The 27,789-nt window shown below is 38.2% G+C and overlaps 1 protein-coding gene across 1 annotated transcript in view; it reads right to left on the bottom strand.

The window, feature by feature from the left end:
* The window catches only part of Plcb1 (phospholipase C, beta 1 (phosphoinositide-specific)), a gene marked incomplete at its 5' end in the record, with an annotated part of 704,492 nt that overhangs the window by 170,800 nt on the left and 505,903 nt on the right, over window positions 1-27,789 (bottom strand). The window contains 1 exon segment of the mRNA XM_005380862.2: window positions 8,647-8,793. Coding sequence (XP_005380919.1) covers window positions 8,647-8,793 — 147 coding nt within the window.

The following is a 27,789-nucleotide window of genomic DNA, read 5'->3' as shown; positions in this document are numbered from 1 at the left end:
ACACAACCTAGAAATGTTTGATGCTGGATAGTCAACTTTCCATTTATAATTACCTTAAAGTTTATTGTCATTGCAAAAATTTTCAAATGTCCTTGCTGCATAAAGGGTAAGGAAGCAGTGAGCATGAAGGGAAAAGATACATATTTCTGTTATTCCTAAAATTCAAAAAAGATTACTTTAAGGAAAGAGACTGAAGAATTTAATAGTTATCAGGTTAACTCCTTTAAAAATGTTTGCTCCCAAGAAAATTGCACTCATAGTACAGAATAATGTGTGCATGTGTGCCTGTGTGTGTATGTGTGTGTGTGTGCATGTGCATGCATGCTCACGTATACTGTTCAGGGAATTGTTTAAAGTGTATTACTGACTGCTTTCAACGTCATTATATATGGTGCAATTTCTGAGTCTATCTCATAAATGCTTTATTGAGTGTTACTGTCTTTGGCAGGGATGGCACTGTGGATTTAGAAATAATGTTATTTTCAATTTCTCCATCAGAGATAATGACAGAGCAAAGTCAATAAATACTTAACCAACACAAGAGTGTTCTGTTACAAAGGTCCAAAAAGTGCTAGACACATTTCTTTGGATTTGTGTGCAAATTTTTCTTTTATTATTCCAACAATGATTAGAAGGAATTTTTAAGTGTTGATCAATAAATGTTTTGAAAAATGAAAGGTGTGGTAAACTATGGGTTGGGTTTGTAAGATACAGAAGAATCTGAAAAGATATAAGAGGCAGAGAGAGAGAGACAGAGAGAGAGAGAAGGGGAGAGAGCGAATGATTACTCAACACCTATGACAATCAGAATCTCCAAGGTAAATTTGGTAAATTTATTGCTCATTCTTAAAATGAATAATACTTATTAGAAACAAAGTCTCCCAGAGAAAGCATGTTTATTAATAATTTTCGTATTCCTTGGAATGCATATTAGGTTTCCTGTATATTTTATTTTGTTTATAGATTTTTTCAAACAGATAATATTCTCCTTTATAGATTTTTTCAAACAGATAATATTCTCCTTTATTCTCTCATTTTCTGCCTAAAGTCTCAAAGTTGGTTTATTTTTCTTCCCCCCAAAATTTAACTTGTCTTTATTACATCCCATCCACCCACTATATTTCCATTTGATTTGATCCAATAAATATAGCCTCTGGGGCAGTGATTGCCAGGGGTTGGGACAGTTGATGTGTCATGAGTCATTCAACCCTTGGTGTTTGTGAAACTAGCATTTGACATCATCTGTGCCTGGCCATCAACACCCTGTGGAACACATTCCAAGCCCATGATTGAACTTCGAGCTGGAGCTCCCTCTCAGATTAATTCATAATACTGCCTCAAGTCACAGCTGTGTAACTTCACACTTCACTGCATGCATTTTGGGTGGCTGGTGACATTCATTTGAGCTTTGTCTCAGATTACCCAAGGCATCCAGAGTGAGAAAAGCCCAGAAAATTGAAAATAACAATTCCTCTATTAACACAGCTTCCTGAGAAATTTTTCATCTTGCAAAGGCTGATGAATAATTGCCTAATTTTTAAGTTTATCATTATTGGTCCCGTCCACCTCCAGGGTAAGAAGGTTCCAGAACAGAATCCCTTGTTAATAGCCTCTTCAATAAACATTTGCTGCTTCAATAAATGGAGACAGGGACGATTTCCCCTTGCTTTTCCTGTGACAGCCATTCAGATCATTGCACAGCTACACCAATGGGAACATTTCCAAATACAGAGAATGTGTTGTTGATCTTCACCAGCCAGGTACCAGTTTGACTTAACCTCTGTCATCTATATTATCTCCTGCCACCTGCTGAATCATAACGCTTGTGTGAAGACAAATCCAAATATCACATGAAGGCTGATCTAAGGAAGCGTGGAAGAGCCTGAAGTCATCCCACTCTTGGGATAACAATGTGAATCATATGGCTTACTTACAGGGAGCACCACCACTGGTATCTTACACATTCTCAAACACTGTGGGAATACTGCCCTCTGTGACAGCAAAATACTGATTTCTGGACACAAAAATGAGAAATATTCCTTACCTTACCACCTAGGAAGGGAAACAATAATAAATAAAAAAGAAAGTACCCATTTAGTAAGGAATTTAAACTCTGATTCCAAAGTTATACTTCTGGTTATTCTTTTTCTCTCTTCCCTTTGCCAGTAGAACATTACATTAGATTCTGATATGGTCCAGAGTCCCTTCTTCATCCTGCAGGAAATCTAGAATCTTCTCAGGCACCCATGGCAGCTCTATGGCTCACAGTGGTGATTATTAGAGTCATTGCTGTGTGGTGTAACTCTGGACCACACAGAAGGGGATAACACAGTCTCCTGGGTGGAGATAGAAGAGAGATGTTGAGAAATCGCTAGGGACATTTTCCTTCCTCCTCAGGCTACAAGAAAGGGATGTTTCAGGCCTCATATGTGGATCTTGATTCACAGAGGGACAATGACTGGGTGTAGAGTCATCTTGATACCACACCAGATCAAGAAGCTAGAAAACACCAATGCTGTCTGATGACATTAAGAGGTCATGATCTCACCACCCTCAACCTTTCTCCTATGTTCACCTTATTGTGTGAGCTAATAAATTCCTTCATCTTTAAGTAATGTTCTCATATTGCTTTCAGCCATGTGGACTCTGGTTGTTTTCATTTATCTTTAGTTTATAAAGAAACCAAGACTCAGAAGAGGTAAGAGTTTAAATTAGTTAAATGTAAATTTAAACTAAACCTCTTTATTTCCTAAGCGTATCTTCTTTCCATTCTGCCACCCAATTTTCTTAGGGCTATGTAGATGTCACATAAAAATACCTGATAAAAGGTTGCATATGCTAAGAGTTAGTACATGGGAGACATCAAAGAAGGGAGAGATGCAGTATTAGTGATAGAGAGTGATTGACAAGGGTACAGGTAGGCCCAAGTCATTTTTAGACCTTTACTGCAGCCAGGAACATGGACATGAAGAGAGGATTTGAATAATAATTTGAGACATTCCTCCAGATAATTTAATTCATTAGACCCCCAGGGATAAGTAAACTCTCAAACCTAGCAGTTTTTCCTAAGCTGAAGAAAGATTTTAATTATGCAGAGAAATACCACTTTTCTTTGCTTTTATATGGAGCACAAACTACTGCCTCTCCAGTGGTTTGGAGCATGGGAAAGTTTATGAAATGTTGCTAAGTTGTAGGTTGAAATGATTGCATAGTGCTGTGCCCTCGGAGGCTTTGTTTTTCTGAAGTCATCATGGTGGATTCCTCAAGAAAAACAATAATTTAAAACATAATCACTGCTGGGTACACTGCCAATACCATCCAAAACTCTTGAAAGTGCCCCCTGTAATTAAAATCCAACTCATTCAGTACATATATTTCTCTCAATGACCTGATTTATTTTTCCTTCTGGGCACTTTGATATTCAACAAGGAACAATCACTAGTAGAGAAATAGGCACAATAATGCATTGCTCAGTTGATTGGTTTTTCACACTGCAGATTTCATTTTTAAAGTCCCTTTGAAGGCTTAAAAGAAAACATTCTACATATTGAAATGCCTCATCTTTGGATTTAGTATGGAATTTCTCAGGGGTGTTCATTCTGAAAAAGCTCCAAGAAAATAAGGGCAGTAGGGAAAAGGTATTTGTAGGGTTGGTGGTCACATAATCACTATGAGTCTTAGATTCTTTTTCCTACATTCAACACACAATTAAAATTCATGCTAGCTTTTCTTGATATTTAGCATTTCTTGGAAGTCTCTGAATAGGAAACCTTTCCTTTCTAAACAAAGCATCCATTATAGGAAATAAGATTTTCTGTAGATAAGGTTTCCACTTGCTTTGGAAACGGCTGCAAAGTATAAAATATAACTTATTTTCTGGGTATTGATTTTAAAATTTCATTAGATTCCATTGGATTAGGCTTTGGTTATATTTTTATTTTATTACATTCTTAATTGGTTTAGAGAGTTTGAATTTGTACAGCAGAGATGCTCAGATTTATCCATATTCCTCTGAGAAACAGAAGCTCTATATTAGTTTTATCTGCAATTAAAACAAGGATATTATTACTAACATATAAAGTAAAATCAAATTTAACACACAAATCAGAAAAATATTTCAGGCAAAACCTTAAGATCCAGTATTAATATGTTTATGTGGGTTTTTTTGCTTATTATACAGCAATTCTCCTAAACTCCTTGAAGGAAAATAGAAGACTTTGACTTGTCTAGGAACAAAGTAAAATTGTGAGAATTTATTTAATCTAATGTGAATCCACCTAACACCAACCTTGGTATAATAATGCATAGCTCAGAAAATCAATGCAGATAAACAACAAAATCAGTTAAGATCAGAGTAGAGTTTAACAGAGTTCATAGAGTTTTCAAAAATTCAATATTGGAGAATAGGTATACTGTAATATTACTAGAAATGAAATAATTGGACAGAAAATTGCTCAGAAATCATGAATACAAATCAGATACAGAAACTTGGAGACAGCTATTTGAATTATTTCTTTAATCAAAAATTAGTACAAATCGTTCTCCTTCCTATGAGCTGAGGGCTGTCAGCTGTTAACATGCTCACGGCCTCAAATGTAAACCATCCTGACTCCGTGCAGCCCAGCTCTCCAACACTGCTGTGCTTATGAGCTGACACAGAGGGAGGGCAGATTCACGACTGTCAAGAAATTAATCCCACTGAAAACCCTCAGTAAAGCACAGTTAAAAAAGAGAGATCTGAATTATATTCTGTGACTTTACTGTTTGTATTAATATTGAGCAATCTTCTTAGAACTGTTACTGTGTTGTCAGTAAAGCAAATGAGTAATTATGTGTAATTTGTTAGGTACCAAGATGGCTAAAGGAAGCAGAGCTATAGAATCAACAATTTAAATTGGAAGATAGAGGTGGGAATATCTTTGTAAACCATGCCTTAAAAAGAAAATCATGTTTGTTCATTGAAATGGCCTGGAAATAATGTTTCATAGTGCAGAGTCCAAAGTGATGCTAACTATACTATTTTGTTCCCACCAAAAGGTGCCAGGGCGTACTAGGGCAAAGTCTGGCTCCATGTCTGGGGTGGGAAGGAACAAGGTGAGCCTGAAGATTTCTGTGTGGCAGAAAGCAAGAACATTTTTGAAGATCATGTCAAGAGGACAGAGATTCAAATTGGGACATTTTGAGCATCACAGGGGGAGAGAAATGAATGCATTCCAAAAGAAGAAGAAAAGAATACAATGTGTATTCAATCAGCATTGCTGCTTAATCATTTTGGTATCTTAAACTCATTCATTATATGACCAGTAATGGAAAGCAGTGAATATAAGTACATGACGTTGGAAGGCATCTTGCACTTTGGTTATATTTTTATTTTATAATATTCTTAATTGGTTTTAGAGAGTTTGAATTTGTACAGCAAGACGTTCAGGTTTACCCATATTCCTCTGAGAAACACAAGCTCTATATTACTCTCAGTTTTGATTATTACAAAATCACTCAGTATTGTGGCTTCCAGATAGACAAAAACCACATACCCCAAATTCAGCTACACATGTACGCAAGGTTTTTTGGGTCTTGTTCTGTGTGTGTAGTAAATGCAAGATTCTATCATATGCTAAGGTCTTTAAAGTTTTGGATGCTATCAAATTAACAATCTAAATTCTTAAGCTGACATTTTACAGACCTCCCTCAAATTTGATGAGAAGAAAGGTTGCATCTTCAGTTTTAACTTCTGCATGAAATTTAACACTCTTTTCAGTTATGAATATAGGTCACAAGTTACCATTGTATTAGCAGAATCTGTGACTTTGTCACCAGTAGAAATCACAGACACTTCTGTATCACATTCCATTGTTTTAAATATATTAATCATAAGATGTGTTTATATATTATTTTATGAGGAAATTGCTTTTTAGTATGTTAAAAATATTGTAGCGAAACTTAGTTCCTAGATGTTACATATTTAACATTCTCAAAGGAGTCTATAAAGTTTGCCAAGCTGACAAGTTAGTGTTACCAAATCAGATTAAGAGGCCTTAAGTAAGAGGAAAAAAAATCTTTCATGAAGATTTACGAACTTGGGTGACAGCTTTAAAATCTGTGTAGTGATCCGAAGAAACCAAATCTAAGGAAGACGGCTATATGCACTCCTTTCTTTCTTTTTTCTTTTTTGTCTTTTGAGACAGGGTCTCACTATGCAGTTCAGGCTGGCCTTGGGCCACTTTGTAGCCCAGGCTGGTCTCGAACTCGCAAAGAACCTTCTGCCTCAGCCTCCTGAGTGCTGGGATTACAGACGTGTGCCACCACACCCGGCCTCATTTCTTAAATTTAGGACACTTTAGTGGTTTTTACACAGGAATAAGAATTCTTTGACTCCTCCCCTTGACAGCAGTGCTCTCCATCCTATCTTTGGATCTCTCTTTTAATAAATAAGAAAAGAATTGACAGTGTAGAGCTTCTGAAGTTAAGGGAATAAAAGCAATATAACTTGCTCCTCATTCTCTGGGGTGCTTGTGGTTTGCCCTTGAACTGCCGCTATAAGAAGTCCACGTACCCTGAGATTGCCAGCCTGAGGAAGCCCAAGCTACATGGAGAAGTCTTCAGGAGGAAATTAGGTTCAGTGACTGAGTCATTCTAGCCAGAGGAACAGATCTATCAGAGAGGGATTCGGGTGATTCTAGCTCCTTAGCTGTTTGAAGGTTCCTTTCTCCCTCTCTTCTCTTCCCTAACTTTTCCCAGGACACCCTGATACAGGGACCTGCCATCCCCTCTATCCCTTGTCTGAATTCCTTAGCCAGAGACTGTGGATGAAAAGAAAATAATGTCTGTTTAATGGCCCTGGTCTTCGGAGAGCTCTGTTATGTAGCAATAGGTGAGCAGGGTAGAGTTTAGGATAAGCCAAACGCAAACACAGTGAGTATCGTGGCCTGAGTCTTTCTTAGTAGACGTCAGCGGGAACAAAGCAGGCCACAAGCTGCCTGAGCACCTTGAAACTTTCATGAAGAACATGAGAGATGCACTCACCTGACTGCAGAACTGAAGACTACTTGATACCAGACCATTGTCTTGGATCATTAGGAAACATGCTGAGATAGCTCACTCTGGCTGTCTAGGGCTGTGCTGTTGGCTCAGTCCCAAACTCATTTCTATTCTAAGTTCTTTTTCACCTAATGTGGGGCACCAGGCCAATGCTGGGCTTGATAGCAACACAATATACCTTTGAGGCTGGAGGGAATAGGTCTCCTTTAAAAAGCCTGAAGAAAGAAGTGCTTCCCTGTCAGATGGCAGGACCTGGGCTCTCTAGTGCCTGGGTCTCTCTGGTCTTTGTGTGTGTGTCTCACGGCTCGTCTACCCTGCAGTGAACACCGCACGTCCTTAGACAGTAAGTCATGCACACCTCAAAAACACCCCAAGGACCGGAGGCATCTACAATACTCAGACAGCAAAAACGATGCCCGATTTCTGTTTTGCTGGCTCAAGCCTAGCTATCTGGAATGTTAAGACAGTGTGAAGCAGGAATATAATGTTGTTTTTATTTTTACCTTTTTTCAGAAACAGATAAACAGTATATTTATGAAATGAGTTAAGACAAATAAACTTTATAAATAGACAAATAATAAAAGGCTCAGGGGCTAAAATAGATGGTAAGCACCACTGATAATGTTGTTTTTATAAAGCTTATTTAAATTTTTTTCTTTTATCAGTAGCAGGTTTTATTCTATTTTCTTGGACTGGGAATTGAACTCAGGACCTCACGCTTGCCAAGCAGGAGCTGCGCCACTGAGCTATCTTCCCAGTCCCGGCAGCACATTTTTATAAAGATTTTTTGAAGGCATGTAACTAGAGGTTTGCTAGGTAGAAATTATCTTGGAAGGAATGTATCATGTTTATAAAAAGTTTCTCAACTTATTAAAATTCTAATTCTAAACTGTGTGAGATAATGTGTGTGTGTGGGTGTGTGTGTGTGTGTATGTGTTTTAATATTGTTCTTTTTAACCATTTACAAAAACAACGACGGTGCTCAATTTAGGGTCAACTTGAAATACAAATAGATTTTTTTCTCTTTTAATATTTACTATAAAGTATGTGTTGTTAGTCACAGATCAGTTTGTTTTTGTCTATTTATTTATTTATTTTTTTGGTACTGGGAATTGAACTTACGACCCTGCACTTGCCACGCCAGCACTTGCGCCACTGAGCTATATCCCCGGCCCCAGTTTGTTTTTGTCTACAGTCCCATTTCAGCTTGATCATAAAGCAATTGCTTTCAGCAGAAATTATTAAAGCCTCAGAGCCCTCCTGTAGCTGAACACAGCCCAGAGAGACAGGTAGGATCGCAAATGGCTTTAAATTCACCAATCAGTTTTGTTAGACAAAAATTCCACTCGTCTGAAGGTAACGTAAGTGGGTACATGGCCCAAGCCTTGAAATCTGAGGCCACTGTGAAAAGATGATACTCCTTCAGAAAAGGGGTGTGATTGATGCTTGTGCGTGGAGACACTGGGGGTAGAACCCCAGAGTTCGCAGAGGCATTTCACAGGAAACAGGACAAAATTCAAAATTCACCTTCACTGCCAAAGACAGAAGCTGGGAGTTGGTGATATCTGCTGAGGCAGGCCCAAGGAAGAAAGAAACGCAGGTTCTTACCTGTGAGGTAGGTGTTGTGTGAGGAGTTAATGAAATAGTGAGACAGGGGCTGAGACATGTCTTCATTCAAATCCAGTTTCTCAGGTGAAACAACGCCATTTTCTTCTCCACTCAGATAGCGCATAAATCCATCCACCGATATCTGTCCTGCAGGGAAGGAGGATTAAGAAGGATGTGAATGTGCTCCTTACAAGGGTTGCTGGGATCATGTTGTTCTAATTTTTCCCCCAGAAAACCCTGGGACTATCCAACATGGAAGACAGCAGTCACAACTTCATAATATGGGAAAAAAAAAACCTAGGTTAATGCTGTTCATTATAAATATCTCCAAATTCTATCAGTTATAAAGAAAATATGTAGTTTCCTGATCCTCACTGACTTTTTCAGAGGATTTTGTAACACCAACTTCTTTAAATATAAGAATGGCTATCAACTTTATGGATGGACACCAAAATTTTATCTGTGGGAAACAGAATTTGAGGTGACTTACCAAATTTGCTACTATGAATGCATACTGCTTTTAATCAAAAAAGTCATGCATAAGTGATTTTATTATTTAAAATAAAGTGAAAATGATTGCAAATGATTATGTTTTTCTATAAAGCAGAAAATAAAAGTGATCACAAATGAGTTTTCCCTCAGAATAAGAAATGGAATGTTCATATAAAGGGAGGTCATGAAATTCTATATTTAGAATGATTTCATTTCAAATGGTATATACACAACTCCCATTTAGCTCAAATTCTATTTACATGTATTTCTTTTGTTGCAACTTTTTGATGTGAGCATTGCTAAATATTGAGATAATTATTTTAGCTTCACTGAGGTAATTTGACAGTTAAGAAGTATACATATTTTAGGTGTATAGCTCAATGCTGTTTGTGATACATATACTAAGAATTTTGTATCATAATAATCTTTATAGGTATACAGAGAGACCCATCTTAACTATTTTGGTTCATTGCCAAAATTTGTTTCTTCAAATTTAACCACCAAAACCTCAAAACAACAGCATAGCAGGGCGTGGTGGCACATGCCTGTAATTCCAGCACTAGGGAGGCTGAGGCAGGAAGATCACCTGGAGTTCGAGGTAAGCCTGGACTACCTTGTGAAACCGTGTCTCAGAAAAAAACAAAACAAACAACAACAACAAAAACCTCTACATATTTATGAGTAGGAAAGATACTGCCAGTAAATACTGGAGGACAGCAGTTCTTTTTCTCTGTTGATATAGCTTTCTGTTCATTAAAAGTAGAACATGTGCACTGAGGAGAAGCAGACAATGAAACCATACTTAACTCTTCTTTCAAAGGACAATATGAAATCTTGATGTGTATGCACACTAAAAATTGTGTATAATTATTTACGAAGATGCAGTCATATGCACATATAATTTTACACTCATACAATTGAGTAACTTCATTGGTGTTAACAGAATAATATGCAATAAATATTAACTGTGACACATAGCATAATTATTCAAATTTTTCTATCATAAATGTAAAATTAGAACAAGATCATCATTGATCACTAAAGTTATATCTAAATTTTTCAATAGGAATAAATAACCTTTGCATTAAATGCTCTGATGGATTTTACAGATCCCTAATTACCTCCATGCAATGAGTTCTCAGGGACAAGACTGCTGATTCAGAGACGATGCATGTTGTTAAGGCTTTTCATACGGTTAACCAATTTTCTTTCTGTTAAAATTCTTGCGCTTAAATCTGCTACCAATGATACGTGAATGCACTTATTCAACTTACCCCCTCCTACCAAACTCATAAATAAAAATAAAATGTAACAATTCTAATTTTTAATGCCTTGAGCATTTTTCTTAAATATAAATGGCATATAACCTGGGCATGGCAAAGCTAACACTAAATACAGACAAAAATATAGCACAGGGAACCCAGCTCCTGCCTTCATAGAGCTCATAATCTAGTAGAAAATACAATCATGCAGCCCATGAGTGTGTGGCACATTCAAAGCATTTGTCCCTGTCATTCCCACAGTCTCTCCTGATGCTTTGTGAAAGTTAAGTGTCAACTCACTTTTTTGGGTTAATTATAGTGTTTCACAATAGAAAAGGAATTGTTTTGAAACTGGAAGTTCTGAAGGACAGTTTAGTTTCTAACTCTTACTTTTTGATTAGATGAAATTACATGAATTTGACAAATTCCACCAACAGAGGGCTGTGGGGACTAACACGCCATCTTTAGGGGGCTAGATTTGACCTCAGGACTGTCAGTGAGTAACTCTTATTTCACGCAAATAAATAACTTTTGGTCTGATTGGTAACTTTTAAAAGCAACTAAACAATAGCGCAGAGACAAAAAATAAATTTGAATGTTAGCATCAGTATCCACTCATTATTAATATCTTCTGGGCATTCGTATTAAGAAAAATGCTAAACTGTTCCTGTGATTATTGCCTGTGTGAGTATAAGACAGAAAAGTGAGAATGAGTAAGTCACAAATGTCATCCTGAAGTGAAGATATCATCATTCAGGTCTAAGTACTGATACAAAAGTATGTGTCCAAATGTTATTTAATTCATTAATAAGGAAGGAAGCTGGGAAGATGATAAGGCCAGTTCAAAGGAGACTGTGAGAACACAAATACTGCTCTCACACACCACATGCACACACACATGCATCTATCTATCTATCTATCTCTGTCATCTATCTATGTGCTGAAGATTGAAACAAGGACTTCACACCTACTAAGCAAACGTTCTACAACTGAGCTACTACACCCTTCACATATGTATATTTGTCAGCAAAAAATCAGAAAATACAAAAGCAAAATGTAGGGCAGGTGCAATGGTGCAGGCTTGTAAACCCAGTTCTTGAGAGGACTGAGGCAGAAGGATCACAAAGGCCAGCGTTGGAGAGAGAGTGAGAGAGAGAGAGGAAAAGAACTAGAAGAAGAAGGAGAAGGACAAGGACAAGGAGAAGAAGAAGAGTAGAAGGAGGAGGAGGAGAGAATAAAAGAGAAAAGGAAAGGGAAGGGAAGGGAAGGGAAGGGAAGGGAAGGGAAGAAAGAAAAGAAGAAAGGAAGAAAAAGAAAAAAACAAAACAATGGCTCAGAGGGGCTCACCTCTCAGTAAGTTCACAGTACTGCAAGAAACAAACAAAAGTAAAAGAGACAAATATTGTTAAATTAAATAAAAAGGTTAACACCCTATATGGGGTAAACTTTTGGGTTAATCCTCACTACTTTTAGTATTCCCTAGAAATCAAAGATTTTAACTTTAGTGCTAACGATTGAACCCAGGGCTCTGTAGGTGCTAAGCAGGTGCTCTGTCATTGAGCTACACCTCAACCTTTGACACAATGTTTAACATAATACTTCAGAGAGTAACACTGATAAAAGCAGAAGAGTTAAATGAGATGGCATTTTTTGGGGTTTTTTTTAAATTTTTATTAGTACAGGTTTGTAGCACCCAATGATTACGCTCATTGTGGGCAGTTATTTATAGCTATATTAAACAATTTTAAAATCCCCAGCGAAGGAATTTATTTAGCTCCAAATAAGAGCAACGAATGAATTTTGATCACATTTCATAGAACACAACTGCAGACTGGAGGTGCGCGGACACCAGCATTCAACTTTGCAATCCCTAGCTCTGCCTTGCTGACAAAGGGAGCAAGCACTCAAGATTTCTGTTGTATCAAATAACTAGGCAGAAGAATGTCAAAGTCAAGCGAAGCAAGTGTAAACTAAGGAGAGAGAGCAATGTGTGTAATCTAGGTGTCAGTTAGGGGTCAGGGGTTCACTTGCAAAAACACAGATGTTTTGAAGTAATAAATTAGTCTAAAAATAGTTCTGACTAGTAAAGGCTTTGAGACAGAGGGGAGGCTTCTCAGAAGATTGCCCTTGTTTCTACATTATCTACAGCTTTAAGACGGCTGTTGCCATTGATTTAATTGCACCAGTTCTTTACAAAAAAAAAAGCAAAAAAACCTTGTACTGCTTATGCAAAATTGCTTATAATTTTTCCAGTCTGAGGAAGGAGTACTGAACAATAAAAAAACTTTCAGAATTAAGATAAGAAAACACATTGATTTTGCATTCATAGTCTTTTATTATTAATTAATAAAATTATTTCATGGGGGGTAGAACCCAGGGCCTTGCAAGTGTTAGGCAAGTACTGTACTCTAGCGCTGAGCTGCACCCTATCTTAACACAAACTTTTCTAAACAAATTAATAACAGCATAAGAAATCTAGCTTCCACTCCTACCAGCAGTAGCTAACTGGTCAGGGACAAATTTCTTAATCAAACAATGAGTAAATTATATGGACTGTGAAGTTTCCTTTAGCTCTGAAATCCTGTGAATACAAGCAAGCCAATACATTAGGGCTGATTACTAGCTAAATTAAAACAAAATGTCCCATATTAAAGTGAGATTATGAAACACCAAACCACAGTGAAAAACAATGTGACAATGTTTTGGAATAAAATCAACAAGAAGAAAAGTTCTGGCAGGATAAGGCCCACTGACAAAGGCTAAAAATAAAGTTTCTTACATATTCTCTTAATAAGGATTGATATGCTTGCAATTGGATGCATCACTCATATCATGGCACCTAAATCTTTATAAGAAGACATAGTGTTTGAACCATGTGGGGCCAATGGAGGAAAAATGTAAATCCAAAAATGGGCCAAAACACAGCTCTGTGAGATATTTACACAAAGTTCTGGTGTTCAATGAAAAAGTGTTGCAGATGGGAAATAGATCTGACTTAACAAGAGGAGAATCATCCTCAGAGAGACACAAGCAAGTGTCATAGCCAAATGACCACCCCCGGGGGGAATTTATATTTTTCATTTTCCAGCAGTATCTTAGGTTCAGGAAAAAAAACTCTTAAATTCCATGTGGCTTTGCACAAATATCGCAGCCACGCTCTGCCCTCTATCCTTCTGGCCTTTTCCTTCCCTTGGGACACACAATGGCTGATGTCTTCCTGAAGATGTCAGGAAGATACGGATTCAAAGCTCTGCTATGACATGACAAAACCTTTCAGAGATACTTTAATATCATGCTTAAAGTCCTACAGTGTATCCAGTCACACTCAGCCACATGTAGCTCATGCTTACAAGTGCAAGCAAAGATCTTGAGTATTTACTGGGGCACAGACTCTGGCTCCTTCTTTAAAGCCAGAGCCATCCTATGAGCCTAGAGGGCCAATTAGAATGAGAAGTATTTATGTCCAGAGAAAGGAACTCTGGAGAAAAATGGAAGACTGATCTGGAAGAGTTTTGTGGAATTCTTCTCCCATCTCCTCAGGTCTTATTACAAAACTATTTCTATTGACTTCTACAAAACTTGTTCCAACAGAAATTTCTGGATTGGTCTTTCTATTCCTGGGATCTAGGAAAAGATGTTTTTAGTTCAAGTCTTTCCAGGAAGGGTAAGATGTCTTGAACTCACACTGGAGCTCTAGCCCGCCTTGCTGGTGATTATCCAATGCATACATTGTTATTGAGGATCCATCTCCATGCGCCAGGCATTGTGGGTCATCAAGGATGTATCCGTCATAAACTTGCCCATCAAGATCTTAAAAACACAGCATGTGATATTCCTGCCTGGTTCCTTTTTATGATTATTTCAGACTTTTATTAAGTTAGTATAGTGCCATAATATACTGGTAGCTAGTGTTTGGAGGTGGAGCCCACATACCTAATAAGTGAATACAAGCAAACATACCAACTTCATTTTGGCCACACAGAAACTTTCTAGTTGCTTGGGGATATATACATTTTAGGACTATTTTGAGAAGACCAGTTCACTTTGGTCTAGTTTCAGCACTCTGCTGACCAGGTGTGGGAGAGTAGGAAAGAAAATCAGCCAACTTTGATCAGCTAGGCTTGGAAAGAAGAACTACGGAAGAGCTGAGTATGGCCAGTGAGTACACGCTCCAAGGTACAGCCAAGAAGTCATCTGTGGGATTGAGTCTTGGGGCACACGTATTGCTGCAGGAGATGAATGTGGGGAAAATAGCATTGAGCAGAGGCCAAGGTTGGCTTCTACATTAGGCCAATTTCTATAGCTTCTAGTCATGACTTCTTTTATTAAAACTGTTATTATTAAAACAATTTATTGAGACAAGCCCTCTCATTTCCCCTTGATGAGAAGCAAGCACTTCAAATCTTTCAGCTGACACTTGTGGTGTTTACTGCTATACATAAAGATAATGTGCTTGTATTAAGTAGTTTTCGCTCTCACCATGGAAGATAAGAATACTGCTCTTTCATATCTCTGCTCTCACATATAAACACTGTATATTTCTACTGTATATTTCTACTCCCACATATATATGCTCTCTAATATACATAGAGGGAGTTATAGTCATAATTCAGTTAGGTCAATATTGACTGTTCTTATTACTGTGACTGTGCATTCTATTCACAACTGAGTCATACAATAACCTAACAATTATTTTTGTTTCCATGCAGAATTTTTTATTTTCCCTAAAGTTAATAAATGTGTTGTTTTGTAATTTGCTTAACTTATTTGCACATATATCTAATTATCTGTACTTTGGACCATGTTCAAACACAAGTATTCTTCCAGTTAATATTCTCTTGAAGCGGTCTTTCCTAGAGCCTTCTGACCTGCTCTTATCTAGATTGATTGATTTCCATTTCTTTTACTTATATTGCTACTGAATCTCTTTATCTTCTTTTTAATACTGTGTGTCTTCTTTCATGAGACCTTTTTTATTTTAGCTGGAACATATTTGATGGTAGATTCCTGAGAAATGATTCATGAGAGGTAAGTATCTTTTATTTTGCATGTTTAAAAATAGCTCCATTACACTTTACCCTTTGTTGCTAATTTAGCTGGGTATAGTATTCTAGATTGGAATTTTCTTTCTTTCTTTCAGAAATTTACCACATTGTCACTTAACATCCAGTGTGATTAGGAAGTTTGAAGACTTTCAGATTCACCATCCTAAAAACTGTTATGTAGACTGTTTTCATTCTTATTTTTATTCCTCTGAAAATTTTCAGTATATGACTCCAGTTTCTTGAAATTTTACAAAGAAGAGTTTTGATGTTTTATATTGATCTCCTGTGCTGAGTATCCTTTGAAAACTGTCAGTCTTAAGGTTGTTGTCTTTTTGTTTGAGAAAAGTTTCATAAATTACTTTTATGATAATTTTCTTCAGTGTCTCTTTCTGGAATATTATTTGACCAGATTTTAAATTTTCATACATTTTTTTCTTCCAATTTTTTTTGTGAAATTTATTTGCTTTAATTCTGAAGAATTTCTTCAATTTTATTTCCAACTTTTCTTTCAATGTTTTGTCTCTTTATAATGTCTAAGAGGCAGTTTCTCTGATATTTCTTTTTTAAAAAGCGTGCTGTTCCTTTTTCACAAATACATATATTTGGTTATTTTCTAAGTATTTTAATGATGTGTGTATATGTAAAGAATTCTCACTACATAGTCATTGATGTCTACAGAGTTACTTGTTTTTTCAATGTATTTGTACGTTTTAAATACAAAAACAATTTTTTTATCATATGTCTAGGATTTACTAATTATTTGTTTATATTTCAAACTGCCCAAATAAAAAGTTGCCTGGGTTTTTGAATGAATTTAGTGACCTTGAAAACATGAAAATTGTTAAGGCATCATTAACAGGGATCTGTCTGTGTCTCTTTTGAAGTAAACTTTAATATTGATACTTTTAGGGTTTTCTTCTTGGGCAGATGAGAGACCCTAGAGAAGTTCTGTCTCATCTCTTAACAGGAGAACAAAGGCCTGATACCAGCATTCCAGAGGCAAAAGGGAGAAGAGACTGGAGGTCTCTACATGTAGTGTACCAGGATCTTTTGGCTTTCAACATGGTAACCCTGTTGTTTCCTGGACTTGCATCACTCTCAGTTTTCCTGAACTCAGAGAATACTAGAGAAACCTAGCACCATCAATTTTTGGGACTTTTTAAGGCTTTTCTGAAATAACTCAGGTTGAATTCCAGCTTGTCACACGGCTGATCTATGACAAGTTTCTCAGCTATAAACATTACTGCCAGTTGCCTAATGTATAATTGCTGTTTCTTTTCTTCTTTCTCACACTTTTGATAGAGTATGTCTTCTAAAAATATCTCTTTTAGGGGCCGATGATGTAGCTCAGTGGCATAAGCATCTGCCTGGCAAGCACAAGGTCCTGAGTTTGATTCCCGGTACAAAAAAAAAATCTCTTTTAATACAGTTTTAGTGTGGACCAAAGCAAGTGTAATGAAATGAAGTTGTTCGATCTACCATGTTTATCCTGCCACTCTAAGATTTTCTTACCATAATATATGTACTGCAGCTATTTTATTCATTAAGTTTAAAAAGCCAAATTTCACACTGTTTATCTTTGATCCCAACATTTTTCAGGAAAATTGAATCAGATGGGAGGAACTGAAGGTCTTCTGCTATGCCTGGCCAAGAACTTATTTTGAGGTTCTTTGCCATTGTTTCATTTATGTCTTTCTAATAAAAAGCATGCAGGATCTATACCTCACCACAGATGGTACTGAATGGATAACTTGTCAGGTAACTGTTCCTTCCAGGTCAAATGTAATCAGTCTCATGCCAGCCTGAGCTCGCAGGTACTTAGCAGATGGGAGCGCTGCCTGGACCCTTTGACTTCTCTTGCCAACCTCACAAGACAGCATGTGTGAACAGATCTGGGACTGTGAAAGAATTACCAACTCCCTCAGTTGTACAGCAACTGAATCAAGCTGACTTTTTATGTGTTAGGGGCTGGTAACTGATCCAACTTCCTTTGTGGTGGCTGTGGGATATGTTACTCATGACTTAATTCAATCAGCAGAAAATCATACTAAGGTTTATAGTTCTACTTCTTAAATCTCTCGTGTAAAGTTGTGATTTCAGTTCCAAACATTCCTGGAGAAATTGTCCAATAACATCTAAAAATATTAAAGAAGACTTCTAAAACTAAAAGAACTAGTGTCTTGTTTTTCTCTTCCATGCTGAGAATTGAACCAAGGACCTCGCTAGACAAGTTCTCTACTATTAAAATGCAACCCCAGACCTCTTAGAACTAAATGCTAAAGCACTAGAATATATTGTGCATTCGGTCCTGTCATAGTTGGAATATTTGACAGATGTGATATTTTCTTCCTTACCCACCCCAAACCTTCTTACTTTTCTCCTAACCAGGCAGCATCAGTCCACCTTTTGCCTCAAGGAAGGGAGATACAGCAGAAAAGGCAAAATAGTTTCTAATGGTTCTGCAGACACTTAGACAAGCCATCCTTGTTCTTAGCCTAGTAGAAGCGCTAGACAAGTTTGCTGTCCGAAACTATCAAAATAGACCAGCAGGAGGGAACTAGGATACTTCAGATATGGCAAATCAATACATTAATGACAAAGAGTTGACTGCATTTAATTACATTGTACTTGGTGAGCTATTGTTCCATCTGTATGCATTCCTCTAAACTTCTGCTCAGGCAGAATTTCTTATTAAAGTCACAAATGAAGGTATATCTGAAATACAGCCATGGGACCTCATCTTCTATATAGAAGCCTATGAATATCACTTTCAGTAAAGACAGGCAACACAAGTGGGTGATTCCCATTTGTACTGACAGTCTTGAGCTCAGTGGTGAGGCCAAAACACCATATTCTCCTTCTACTTTACAGAGCTCCATGACCCAGGGCAGGGGAAAAGCATACTTGATTGAAAGCTAATCTCTAAATAGAACTCATGGTATGTCACTACAGTGCCTGGAAAGTTTCCCAGCCCAGCTCTTTCTGGCTCTGTAGGAATCTTTTTTTCTGGGATGGTTAGCTAGGAAATGCCCCCAACATGGAGTGAAACAACAAGTGACTTGGAACTGCTTCACAGCTGGTCCTAAAAGCAGATATAAGGCAGTGACAGGGAAGTGCTGGAGAGAAAAATGTCATGGAATTGCAAGGAAAGAAGACATGGTTGACTGTTCAAACATGAGATACTCTCTTTCTTAGTGATGGATTAAGACTTGAAAGAAACTATATTAAGTGCAAGCAGGATGGTAAGGAAGAAAAAGAGAGCACCTCTCTGAAGATGTTCATCCAATGGATCTATTTCTGGTACGCTATTCAACAAACCTTTGTATGTTACTAACTGCATGCAAAGTTAACTCATTTCATGCTCATAGTAACTCTATCAGTGGGAACTACTTTCATGCCTGTATTTGGTAATGAGAAAGCTCAAGGAAGTAGCTTGCTCTGAGTCACATAACTCAGAAGAGGATAAGTTGACAGTTGAGAGTCCAGGCAACCAGTTTTGCATTCCATGCCATTAATCTCTAGGTTGCACTGATGGAGAGGCTACCAAATACAGTATGTATTAGGAGGCAAATATGACAATAAGGATAATAATAATTATTATTATCATTACTGGATGCTGTATGTGCCAAACACAGAGAGATTTTTTTCCCCTTTTTTGGGGGGAGGGGTAAGAGGAATAGAACTCAGGATCTTGCACTTGCCAGGCAGGTGCTTACACCTCTGAGCTACGTCCCCAGCCCCTACAGGGGGATTTTTAAAAATTTGATCATAATATCTCCCTATCACAGAGAGAGAGGGAGGAACTTTTAAATTCCCATTTTCATTTGAGTAAACTAAGGCCTAGAGAGATCACAACTTGCTTGGGGGTCCGGGAGAACCTAGCCTGAAAGCCAGATCAGGAAAACAGGCTGGGGTGCTGAAAAGATAGATGGTCCTCAGAGCAATTGGTGATGTTTATCCACATAACTCTCCCGGCACTGGCCTGGCTTAGGGCCATGGGCCATAGAAAGGGAAGCAATTCGCCTCCTTGGCAGTTGACTTCAATCTGGTCACCCTGCAATCCTGCTAAAAATAACCCTGAATGTGACCAAAGAAGACTTTTTTCCCATGATTTACTTATCTCTCTAAAACATGTTACTTTAATCTTTCTGCTAAAAGAAGCTTGGCTCTGGCAGACAAATGACCCAACTGGCAGAAGTATGAGGATTAGCTCTTTGATTTGAATTTGTCTATCAAGGTCCAACATTCTTTTCTAGACTTCATTTACATTTTAATCTCCGCATGTAATTTAAAGAGACTCTCCAGCATTCTTCTTCTCCAATACTTGAGTCTAACATTGAGGAATAAATGTGAAATACAATAGAAAACTTGCTATGCCAGCATTAAGGACAAGAAAAATGCTAAACAGAAAAGGTGACATTGTTTTGTAGGTTTTGCCAAAAACTATGCAGGTTAGCTTAAAAAGAAACAGTCAAACACAAGCCAATAACATCTTTAAAGCCCCACAGCACCATAAAATGTTGCACTGCAAGACAGATGGCCCATAAATCCACAAAGGATCATCACACAGTTGGGACGGTGAACTGGACAATGTGCCATGCTAGCTGGTGCCAGCTACCATGGCACCAGTTTCATTCTGTTGAGCCAAATGCCAATTAGCCAGGATCTGGCACTCGTATGTTTGGATGTCACAAGGATTAGGTGGTTGAGAATCCATTCATCATGTTTCAAGCTTCACCCTTCATGTAATGATACCAAAGCACACTGGCACACTACCAGCCCAATGGCTAAGCACCTCCTTAAATCACTTCCATGTGCAGTACTGAGAAGCTGTTGCTTGGCTTATATTTATTCCTGGTGCTACGGCCCTTGTGAATTCTATTATCCCAGCTCAGAGAAAGTACGTGCAGATGGCACTAACATCCCATGTCTTAACCAAATATGTTTGCTTCAGAAACAGTCTACTAAATGTTCCCTTTCAATTACCTTTGCTTGGCCATAGACTTTCCTATCACATATGCCACGTGCCTCTGCTACTTTACAGCATATGAACTTTGCTGAATTTGTTATCTAAATTGTGTCATTTTATTCCAATTCTGAAGCCAGTATGTCCCACCAGTGTTCTTATGCATTATTTTACCTTAAATTGAAAAGGCACCTTTTATTCTTATACCATCTTGACTGCAGAAACTGTTCTAATGGCGTATGTATAGCCAGCTATGGGTTAGGAGACAGTGTGATTACATCTACTAAATGGCTATGCGCTCTTCTCAAAAGCTTCCCTGTCATTTTCTGTGTGCTGTTTTCTATGTTCCTGCGGTTTTCTCTGCACAGTAGAAGCTGTACTTGCTGATGTGCTTTTGTGTGAAAGTTTGTAATAATAACACTTAGATCTAACACTCTGCTTTTTCAAAATATTCTCACATCTACGAATTTCTTTACACCTCACTGATCGCTTGGTAGGTAGGGCCAGGTTTTGTTACTTAACATGACAGAGAAACAAACTTTGACCCAAACAAGATGCAAGAGTTCCTTTAAATTGACCCTCAGAGGTAAAGGCAGAATATAAACTAGAACGTTTCTTTCTTAAATGTGACTCTAGAGCTGTGTTTGGAACCTAGAATTGTGTAAGTGCTGATTTATCCTCCACAGTCAGAGGTTCCCAGAGAAGAGCGAGCAATTCCATCGTGGTTTGTTAGTGCACGGCCCCATTGTCCTAGGTCAGTCCCCTAAACCCCGCACAATAGTTCCTGACCATCATGCAGAGGATTCAAAACTGTCACTGACCCTTAAATCATGCTTCTTAGTCAAACTGGACATTGATCTTCTAAGGCCAAGGACAGTGATGTTCACATTATTTGCACCTTTTTCAGTGTCCATCACAGAGTCAGGCCAGAAAACGTGCTCATTCGTGCTTTCTGATGAGCTACTTGGAACATGCTCTTTCTTGGTGCCTCAGATGCCATCTAACTCATAGTCTGTCCCTCGCGTGGCCCCCAGCTGTGCATCATTCCTGAGCACAGCATGAAACGTCACTTTCCTCTTCAGAAGCTTTTAGCACAGCCTTCCTCACTAAACTGACTAGACAGGAGGATCTGATGGACATTAAGAGCCCAGGAGGTGAAGAATGGCATCTCCCATCTCCCAGCTTGAGAATGACACACACGGTAAAACTAAAAAAAAGTGTATTGAATAAGTAAATGAATGAATGGATGAATCTAGAGCAGTAGCAAAGCCTCCCTCAGGTCACAAATGTGACCCTTTTAGTCCACTTCTCATTAACTCTTCTAATAGCCTGAGCTAGTCAAGTTCCCTGACTTTACAAAAACTCGTTTCCTCTAAGTTGGGGATGAGATTTGAAGACTCTTTATGAGGCTTATACATCCTGGTAAAGGTCTTGGAGAAATAAGTAAAACTTACTAGAACCTCAATCAGAAATAAAATGCATCCTTTTCTCCACACTTCCTTAATACATAAGATACCTGACAGCTGCTGTTCAGGAGTGGAGACACACCGCACACTCTCTTGCAGGTATTGTTTGTGATGTCATCTCCTGTGGGAACTATGAGCTTCTTTAGAATAAAGACTTTGTCCTGGTGTTGTTCCACCTCTCACTGGTTCTTAACTTAGGTAGATAGGCAGTACATGGTATTAGGTTGAAATGTCCACGTGACTGGATTAAATAAGTGTTAAACCAGAGCAGAACTGAATGAGTCTCAGGTACCTTGGAAGATCTGGTGTTTGAAATGCTATATTCTTGTTAGAGCTGTAGAATTGCATGTTGAACACTGTTTAGCTGATAATGAACCTGCAGCCCTTGGAGATACAGTTGGCCAGATTTCCATTGGTATCAATGGCTCATGATCCATTTTATGTCTAGCAGGCTGAAAGTGCTGGAGAATTAACATTTCCTAAGAGCATACTCAAACCAGTGATGGATGCTCTACATCCAAACATGGTATTTGTCCCCATGACAGAGCTCTGGGCACTCAGTGCCAAGTACCTTGGGAATGCAAACTTTATTCGTGTCTTTGCTCCCCCATTCCTATTTCCCACTATCCCACTAGGGCTTCCTGTGACTGCCTCTCCAATAAACTCTTTTCACTCAGATTTTCCTCTCAGAGTCAGCTTCTGTAGAAACGATAACACAAAAATATACCAACATTACTAGGAAGCTTTTAGATTCATGTTCTACATATTAAGTGTAGTTGTAAGTAACAAGAGTGACTTTCTCCATCATCGTCAATTAAGTTTGCTCTGAAATGATGCTGTTCCTTATTTGGAGACCCAGACACTGCACTCACTCACAGGTAAGACTGAGACCCCAGAATTCCCATGATGCCTTCATGAAGTCATAGGTCACTGAGCTTCCTGACAATATTCCCCACTGTGGTACATTTTGCAGTGTTCCAATTATGTGTTAGGGTTGATGGTCTATATCTCATTTAATCTGGTTTCCTTGTGGTCATGGTTTGTTTCTTCTCTACACTAGACATGGTTTCTCTTCTTTATTCCATCTAAAACAACTGTTAACAAGAGCCTGAGTATTGCATCACTGAGAGTCAAATGCTCATGATTTTGTAGCCTTCTTCCAGCACAGTACTATCTCCCAAGCTATCCCTTTCAACTGAGCCAAAGTCCTACCCAGCCCCTGCCGAGAAAAGGAAAAATAGTAATCAGCAACTACCAATGTTATGTTCTGCTAGGAGGTTTCATTGAGGGGGAAACAGCCATTCTCTGCTGTGTCTCATCAGCTCAACCAGAAGATGGGGACACCTCAGGAAGATCTCAACTGAGCAGGGAGGAGACTGACAAAACACAGCAGACCGCTGGTTTTAGCCTACCAACGTCAATTCTCCAGCCCTAGGACTGCCACTTGACTTTGCCTTTTACTATTTATGCTTTTCCTGTCTGTCTATTTTCTGAACAAAGTCATTTCAGTTATGACTAGACATGGCTGTGATTTTCTGGCTAGAGCACAGCTGCTCAGTAGACACTGAGGTCACTGAAAAGGAAAGGCCTGAGGAAGAAAAAAACAGAATTCCTGGGCCAGGTCTTTGTCTCTCCTTGGGCCCAGTCCCTACCTCTTAGGCATGAAGGAAATGCATCAGGGGAAGCAAACACCAAGAAAGTGGCCACATCAACCATGGACAGTGACTCAGAATGGCTGTCTCAAAAAAAAAAATAATTTTTGTTCTTAGGCAATGTCAAATACTTCAGAGAAGTCTTTGAACATAAGAAACAGAAAGGTATGAGGAGCTTGGAATGTATGTGGGGATGACAACGTCATTCTTCTGTGACCTTCCACAGAGGCTAGAAAGTCAATAGGTAGAATCTAAAGGGGATTCCAGTCAATAAAAGGCAACACTGGCTTTCAGCAGCCTTCTGCAGGTAGTAAATTAAGGCACAAAAAGGATTAATTGCATCATATAATTTTCATCTGTTTTTGTCTTTTGGGAAGGAAATCTATTTTATTTGAGTTGCCTGTGTTTGTGCGTTTCAAGTTTTGCATTTCCTCTATCGTATTGGGGTAATCTGTACAAACGTATTTAAATGGACGCCACCTGAACTGTGAGGCTGATCGTTAAAGCTGTCAATATTTCCTCCAGATGAGTGGCTGCAAAACTGAGCATCCTGCGTCTCCCAGGGTTTTGGTGAAAGTGGCTATGGAGAATGGAAAGAAAAGGAGGTGAAGCAAGGGCAGGACTGTCCTCACCAGCTGTACTCCAGTCTTTGCTCTGTTCAACCAAAGCAGTGCTTTGCACAGTTCCCTCAAAACATGGGTCTTTCTTTTAAGACAGTATCACAAGAAGTGAATGCAAATGAAAGTCAGCATTTGAGGATTACTGCCGGTTGCCAACTTCCAAATAGTACTTTACTAAGCAAGTCCCAGTGGAGGCCCCAGGAGAGAATTGAGAGTAACTGCAATGGAACAAATAAAATGTGATTCATAACACTGCCAAGTGCTTCGATGACCTGTTCTCTGATCTGAGCATTAGGCTACAGGGCTGTCCCTGATGGGTAGAAAAATCCAGTTTGAAGGCGGTGACCAGAACTTCATGTGTGGTGACTACTAACACCATCAGGTGACTGTTTAGAAGGCAGCTGTAGACATAGTCTTTTCCCATCTTTTTCTCTTGAAACTCAGGGACTCTCACCTTACTCATATTTCCTTTTGATTCTTCCAGAACCACTGCTTGTCCAAGTTTGGAGTCCTCCAAAAGCCAACTCTGAGGGAATGATTTGAGTGCAAACAGCTCATTTAGGAGGAGACCCCAAGAAACAACAGTGGAGACGAGAGAAGCAAAGAGATTGAAAGTAAACAAGTGGAGTTTGGCTGTGATTAGCTAGAACTCAGTCCCCCTGGGGAGGTTCTGGGGAAAGTAGAGAACATGTTTTAGAACAAAGTCATACAAGGGACAAGGCAGAGGGTGTATTTGTCCTTCAAATATTGGGCAACAGGGAATCACTACCCTGCTGTGCTTGAACTGGGAGTTGGCTGGACAGTTGCAAAGAATGCTGCTGGTGGGTTGGAATGTGGAATGCCAAGGGATATGAAGAGCAGCAATATCTGCTGTGATTCCTGATGCCATCCCATTGTAGAGAAGAACCTCAAGCTCAAGCAAGTCAAGTTGCTTGGCTGAGGCTATTGTCTTACCCACACCACTATGCTAATTTTTTTCTTTAATTTTGGCATGTTGATTTCTCAAGGATGCACAATAAAGATTATAATAATTCTCTCTTTGTTTGGTACTGGAAATTGAACTCAGGACCTTGCACTTTCCAGGCAGGCACTCTGCCACTGAGCTATCTCCCCAGCCCTAATCCTCATTTTTTTTTGTACAAGGAATCAAACTCAGGACCTCACAATTGCCAGGCAGGTGCTTATGCTGCTGAGCTATATTCCTGGCCTTAATCCTCATTTTTAAGAAAACTTATATTCAGAAAGAAAGAAATTATGCTGGGAAAATAAGATTTTAAAAAATCTACTAGGAAAATTAACAGCAAAATAAATAATAAGAGTCAAGTGTAATTTTTACATTTATAACTATAATTCAAATTCCATGTTAACAAAACTGTATAAAAGAATAACTGAATCAGAAAAGGACATTGGGGCATAGATAAAACAATGTTATATATTTTTCCAGGTTTTGTCATTAAATAATCCTAACTTATTCTTAATGGTTCTAAGTTAAGTAAGTCTGTAACCTGGGAGACAGTTCAAGAAGCCTCTGCCTAAAGTTTGAATGTCCCTTCCAGACCCATAGCAGGCCCAAAATAACTTGGTTAGCTAAATATTGATGATCAATTTTTTATTCTTTCAGGTCAGCTCTGTTAAGTGGGGAGCAATTAATACAGGCATTCTTCCTGTGCACATCTTTCTTTCTTTTCTTTTTTTTTTTTTTTCTGGTACTGGGACTCAAACTCAGGACCTTGCATGTAACAGGCAGGCACTTATGCCATTGAGCTATATCCTCAGCCCCCTATGCACATCTTATCTAATTCCTCCAGCAATTCTCTCAGGGAATCATGTCACACCCAAGAAAAATAGGGCGTGAGACTGGGCAAAGATGTTAAGTGGTTTCCTAATGCAAGGTAGATGGATACTCATGTGTTGATTTCAGTTGCAGTTTCAGTGGGGGTCTACTGTTTTCATCTGCCCTGAACCACTCTCTTCTCCTTCTCTAGGGAAGCAGCAGTTTGAATCTTGGGAAACCATTCTTATTCCCTTCAGTCTATGTGCTGGGTGGTTTAGGTCCTTTGAGCTCCTGGATAAAGTAATGCTTGAAGCCATTCATACCTTGACTTAGTAGTGCTAATAAATTCCTTTCTGTGCTTCAGTTTAAGTTAGTGTTCTCTTCTTCAAATGAAGGAGTCCTGCTTAATACTACAGATTACAAGATTCCCAAGTCCACAGCTCTATCACACTTTGCCTGCTTCCTGGTGTTGATAAGAATATAACAGTTATTTCCACTGATACAATCATTTTCAGTATAGGTCTATTGGAAGAGAAACACTATGCCTGAACTTCTATTGCTTTGCTTAAAGCCAAATTGCTTTACCATTATAATTTTGAATTCATTTCCACTATTAAACTGTTAACTCAGTGAGTACTGATCAAATACTAAAGAGGATTATATGGCTTCATTTTTATGACTGAACTGCAATAAAATGGGGAAGCTTTTATACAGTACACCTTATAAAAATTTAAAGGGAAGAACTGATAATAAAAAAGGAAGGGAGCTCGAAACATCTGCTAATGTTATAATCTGCCATATTAATTATTTAAAAAATACTCAGACATACCTCCTCTTTACAGAAGAACAAAAGTTGAACAGTTGAACAAATTCAACTGTTTTCTTTTGGTTTGGCAATTTATTTAAGCAAAACTTGACTTTCATTTATGGATATATCAGTGGAACTTTGAGGTCTATATCCTGTTATCAATGGCATCAAGATAGCTATTTTAGTCTTCATGCTAATTTTACTCACTGTCATTTTTCTGAAGAGTTTAAGTGATTAATATAATGTTAGGAGACATTAGTCTTCAAATTATGGCACTCATGACCTTTTTGTTTGGAAGAGGCAGGGGTCATGTGTATTCCTGGGTCAAGCACGTTTTGGTTTCCAGTGCAAACAACTTGGCAAGGAAGAAACATTTCCTGAGCAGGGGCAGAGCTACAGCATTTTTCAACGTGTGATCTTATGTTATAAAAATAAACCAAACTCCCTTGAGAATAGTATCCTCAGAGACAAGAGTCAGACTCTTTCTGTACAGAACCCAAATATGTGAGTATTTGGCTTAGAATTCGTAGAAACTCTTGGATTATTTATAACCAATACATACAGCTCCCCACACAGAAATTCCAGTGTGGAAAGGCAGCCAACATGCTAAGTGCAGCTGGCCTACAGACTATCAAAACCCATCGCCTCTTCGGGGTTTTCATTTCACACTTTTGTGTGTTGTGTATTTAGTCAGTTAGCCTACCACCAGCTTTGGTACTCAGGCTTTGGGCCACACTGAACATTTTTCATTCAATTTTAAGCTATCTTTGATTTTAAAATTATAGGAAATGCATATTAAAAACTAAGATAACATATGTTAGCATTGTATATATTTATTTAAAACCTAGTTTAAATATATATTTCTTGATATCAGATTGCATGCATGTGCATACATTTAATATATATTTGCAACATATATTTTTTCTATACCTCATGCCTTGCATTTTACAACAAATATAGGTGTCTTGGTTACTTTTTTCTCGTTGCTAAGACAAAATACCCAACTCCCAAAATGAAGGAAGGAAAAGGTTTATTTAGCTCACAGTTTGTGGAGGTTT

The sequence above is a fragment of the Chinchilla lanigera genome, unplaced genomic scaffold (assembly GCF_000276665.1).
Source record: "Chinchilla lanigera isolate Chin_1 unplaced genomic scaffold, ChiLan1.0 scaffold00014, whole genome shotgun sequence".
NCBI classification, from domain to species: domain Eukaryota; kingdom Metazoa; phylum Chordata; class Mammalia; order Rodentia; family Chinchillidae; genus Chinchilla; species Chinchilla lanigera.
Note: the sequence above shows the minus strand (reverse complement) of the source record. Positions and strands in the feature narration are given on the sequence as shown.